The sequence below is a fragment of the Gossypium raimondii genome, chromosome 1, assembly GCF_025698545.1.
Source record: "Gossypium raimondii isolate GPD5lz chromosome 1, ASM2569854v1, whole genome shotgun sequence".
NCBI classification, from domain to species: domain Eukaryota; kingdom Viridiplantae; phylum Streptophyta; class Magnoliopsida; order Malvales; family Malvaceae; genus Gossypium; species Gossypium raimondii.
The window spans coordinates 23,207,575-23,211,431 of NC_068565.1; the positions used below are offsets into that span (position 1 = coordinate 23,207,575).

The window sequence follows — 3,857 nt, forward strand, 5'->3', positions numbered from 1 at the left end:
ACTTTCACATAATCATATTAAAAGAAACATGGACAGCCCATATGTAGAAATAGAAATGATTTTTGAAATACCACACGCTAGAAAAGTTGTGACCCAACGTATAAAAATGCAGACTACTAATAGAAAATAAAGAAAAATAGGAAATATGGGGGTGGATTCAATTTAGAGACATGCAAACGTGAATCCACGTAGAATTAGGTTAGTTTTAAGATTAACGGTTGAACTATAAAGAGACCCGAGTTTCATGCAAAACTAATGAAAGAAACATGTGTCCCTGTTTCAATCCAGACCATTACACAGCAATGGGGGGGAATTAACCTAAAAGAAGAAGAAGAAGAAGAAGAAGAAGAAGAAGAAAAGTTGGAACAGCCAGCCTTGCAACAATTCTTTTTCTCTCTTTTTTTTTATGTTTTGTTTTTCTTACCTATAAAGATTTTGTTTCTGATTTTCTTTTTCTTTTTTTCTCTGTCATCAGCCTCCCCCTCCCCCCTCTCAATAGCCTTTCATAGCTTCTTTCTTTTTCTTTTCCCATTCTTTGGGTGTCTTTCAGGCATGTATATATTGCTTTAATGTTTTTTTTTTTGATTTGATAGTAAATGCTTTGAATTTCATTATGTTATAATCCCCATGCAGGGAAAAAGATCTGAAATTTGCATTGAAATTGAAAAGAAGAGAGTTCTCTGTGCATGAAAAATTTTGGAAATTGAACATCCTAAGCTATGTCGTGCTGCGGAGGTGCGGAGGAGGAGCTCGACGGTCCACCAACGAACCAATATCAAACCCCACCTAGAGCAGGAAGTCAAATTGGTGGTCCTGGTATTTTGCTCTTTTCTTTACATTTTTTTAGCTTTCTTTTTTTTTTTTTGGCATTCTCGAATTATACTTAAGTTACATACTTAAATTACAGGCTTAATCTTTATAGGCATAATTTATTTATTTTTATTAATGTTGTGTTTTAATTAAATTCAAGAATACACTTAAAAGATTTTATGCTTTTAATTGATGGGTAATTTTAAAAGAAAATTCTGAAATCCCAAACTAAAAATTCGAATAAGTAAATGGCAAACTAAAGTAAAGAGAATAATTGTAAAAAATAAATAGAATAAAAATTTCAATTTAAATATTATAATACAGGGACGAAACTAAACTTGACCTTCTATTTTTTTTCTTGATTTTAATATCCTCAAAACTATTTTGATAACCATACTTCAAGATTATATTTTGAAATAAGAAATAACATCAATAATGGTTAAAAATGACTAATCTCAAATTAAAATGCAAAATAATATGAATTTTTTTCCTCATTCATTACTTAATTTCCGAAAAGGGAGTGGAAGAGGAAGAGGAGAGCCAAGGGGTGGGGGAGCGGCAAAAAGTGGGGATCCTCAAAAAGTGCTACCAATTGAAATACCAGCCATTCCCTTAGATGAGTTAAACAATATGACTGATAACTTTGGAACTAAGTCTTTGATTGGTGAAGGTTCTTATGGCCGGGTTTTCTATGGAACATTAAGTGATGGTCAGCCTGCTGCTATCAAGAAACTCGACACCAGTTCTTCACCTGAACCCGATTCTGACTTCGGTTCTCAGGTCTCACTCCCCCCCCTCCTTTTATTCTTAAAACATTGCAACCTACAACTAACACGATTGTCACCATGATTTTTTTTTGGTCAGTTGTCAGTGGTTTCAAGACTTAAACATGAGCATTTCGTGGAGTTGTTGGGGTATTGTTTGGAGGATAATAACAGAATCTTGGTATATCAACATGCAACCAAGGGTTCTTTACATGATGTATTACATGGTATCTATGTATACGCTCAGTTTCATCATTCATATCTTTAAGCTTTTGCTTTTGTTTTGTTTTTCATTTTATTTGTTTTATGGATTAGGAAGGAAAGGTGTACAAGGGGCTGAACCGGGTCCAGTTCTAACATGGAACGAAAGAGTTAAGATAGCTTTCGGTGCTGCAAAAGGACTTGAATATTTGCATGAGAAAGTTCAGCCCTCTATAATCCATCGTGATGTCAGATCAAGCAATGTCCTTCTTTTCGATGATTTCGTCGCCAAGATTGCCGATTTCAACTTGACCAACCAATCTTCCGACACTGCAGCTCGACTCCATTCCACCAGAGTCTTGGGTACCTTTGGTTACCATGCCCCTGAGTATGTCCTATGTACCTTTTAAGTACTCGTGTTTGACACATATTTTGACATGCTAGCGTAACATAATTAAACTTTGTTTTGCTTTTAGGTATGCTATGACAGGACAAATAACACAGAAAAGTGATGTGTACAGTTTTGGAGTTGTTCTTCTCGAGCTCTTGACAGGGAGAAAACCAGTAGATCATACAATGCCCAAAGGACAACAAAGTCTAGTAACTTGGGTATGTTATTTATATATATGTATATGTATGTACATTTTTGTATTAAAAATGTGTGGCTAACTCATTTACAATGATTTTCAGGCAACTCCAAGATTGAGTGAAGACAAGGTCAAACAATGTGTGGATCCCAAGCTGAACAATGACTACCCACCCAAGGCAATCGCCAAGGTTGTCTTTCTCTCTTCTGCTACTTTATCTTCCTAAATTTTACATGATATTTTATTATTTTATACTAGATCAACTTTTACAAAACTAAACAAAATATATGTTCTAAAATCTTATAAAATTAATAAATTATAATAAAAGAATATAAAAAGTATTTATAAAATTTTAGATGATTTTTGCTTATAAGATGTTCAGTTTACATCTTGAGGCTTTTTCTAACATATTAATTGGATCTGGTGGTATTGTATTATATCAGCTAGCGGCCGTTGCAGCACTTTGTGTCCAGTATGAGGCAGATTTTCGGCCAAACATGACAATTGTTGTCAAAGCTCTTCAGCCTCTTCTAAATGCGAAACCAGCAGGACCAGAACCTCCGTCATAATATACACACACACACACAAACACACATTATATGTTATATATTTCCGACATATATAATAAACAGTAGCAAGGTTTGTGTAGTAGTAACACTTTGTTCATGTTTTGTAATCTCATTATTTTATGATCAAATATAATTCCCTGTAAGGGTTTTACTTTGACTGAAGATGATATTATATTGTTTCTTGGAGATTCAATATTATCATCTTAAAACCGATTGCAATATAAACTTTTTCTTTTGTTCTAAACTGCATTAAAGTAGTGTTACTGCTCATCTGTTAAGTACTGAATCTGCTATTTATATTTGTTTGATCTCACATCAATTTAAATTTGAATTTGTTCATCCTAATTCAAATTAATTGAAATCCAAACTTAACTAAACTCAAGCAATTCAAACTAAAATAACCCCAATGTGGAATAATCCATATAAATAACTCAAAACAATTCAAACTAAAGTAATTTTAACGAGATTATTTGAGCATGTAATGACTGATACAAAACTCTTCAATCTTAAACTCAAATCAACCGAATCCAAAACAAATCAAAACCAAATGACTTAAACCCAAATTAGTTTGATGCAAATTTATTTGATCCAATACAAATTTGAAAATCCAATTTATATTTCTATATATTGGAAATTTGGTCCTAGTGATTGAATCAGTGAACTTCTAGCACCAAAAAGACAATTATCTGAGATTTTAGAAGGTGCCACTTTTTTTTATTAACATGCTAGCATTCATCACAAAAGAGATTGTAGTTTCGTCGGATGGTTGAGAACCCAGTTTGTGGGACAAGCTTTGTATGAAGAAAGTTTAACAATATTACAGTTTTTAGGAGTGAATTGAAAAGTTAGATTTCAACCATTAGAATATGTGAAAGACTGTTCACCATGATTGCTAGGGATTCCTGTGGGTGGTCCAAGTTTTGGCT

General features: G+C 33.2%; 1 protein-coding gene across 1 annotated transcript; it reads left to right on the forward strand.

Moving 5' to 3' along the window:
- The first annotated feature begins 278 nt into the window (after window positions 1–278).
- LOC105785441 (probable protein kinase At2g41970) lies at window positions 279–3,063 on the forward strand. The gene is made up of 8 exons (XM_012611536.2): window positions 279–550; window positions 634–816; window positions 1,328–1,590; window positions 1,675–1,801; window positions 1,890–2,163; window positions 2,252–2,384; window positions 2,466–2,552; window positions 2,806–3,063. The coding sequence occupies exons 2-8, from the start codon at window positions 720–722 to the stop codon at window positions 2,929–2,931; spliced, it is 1,107 nt and encodes a 368-aa protein (XP_012466990.1). The 5' UTR covers window positions 279–550; window positions 634–719; the 3' UTR covers window positions 2,932–3,063.
- The last annotated feature ends 794 nt before the right edge of the window (window positions 3,064–3,857 follow it).

What these genes read in the sequence shown, in the direction of transcription:
- LOC105785441 (XM_012611536.2), top strand. Translation starts at nt 720, where the DNA reads ATGTCGTGCTGCGGAGGTGCGGAGGAGGAGCTCGACGGTCCACCAACG. An exon ending in ATTCTGACTTCGGTTCTCAG is followed by an intron (nt 1,591 to 1,674) that starts GTCTCACTCCCC and finishes TTTTTTGGTCAG; the next exon opens with TTGTCAGTGGTTTCAAGACT. An exon ending in AACAAAGTCTAGTAACTTGG is followed by an intron (nt 2,385 to 2,465) that starts GTATGTTATTTA and finishes AATGATTTTCAG; the next exon opens with GCAACTCCAAGATTGAGTGA.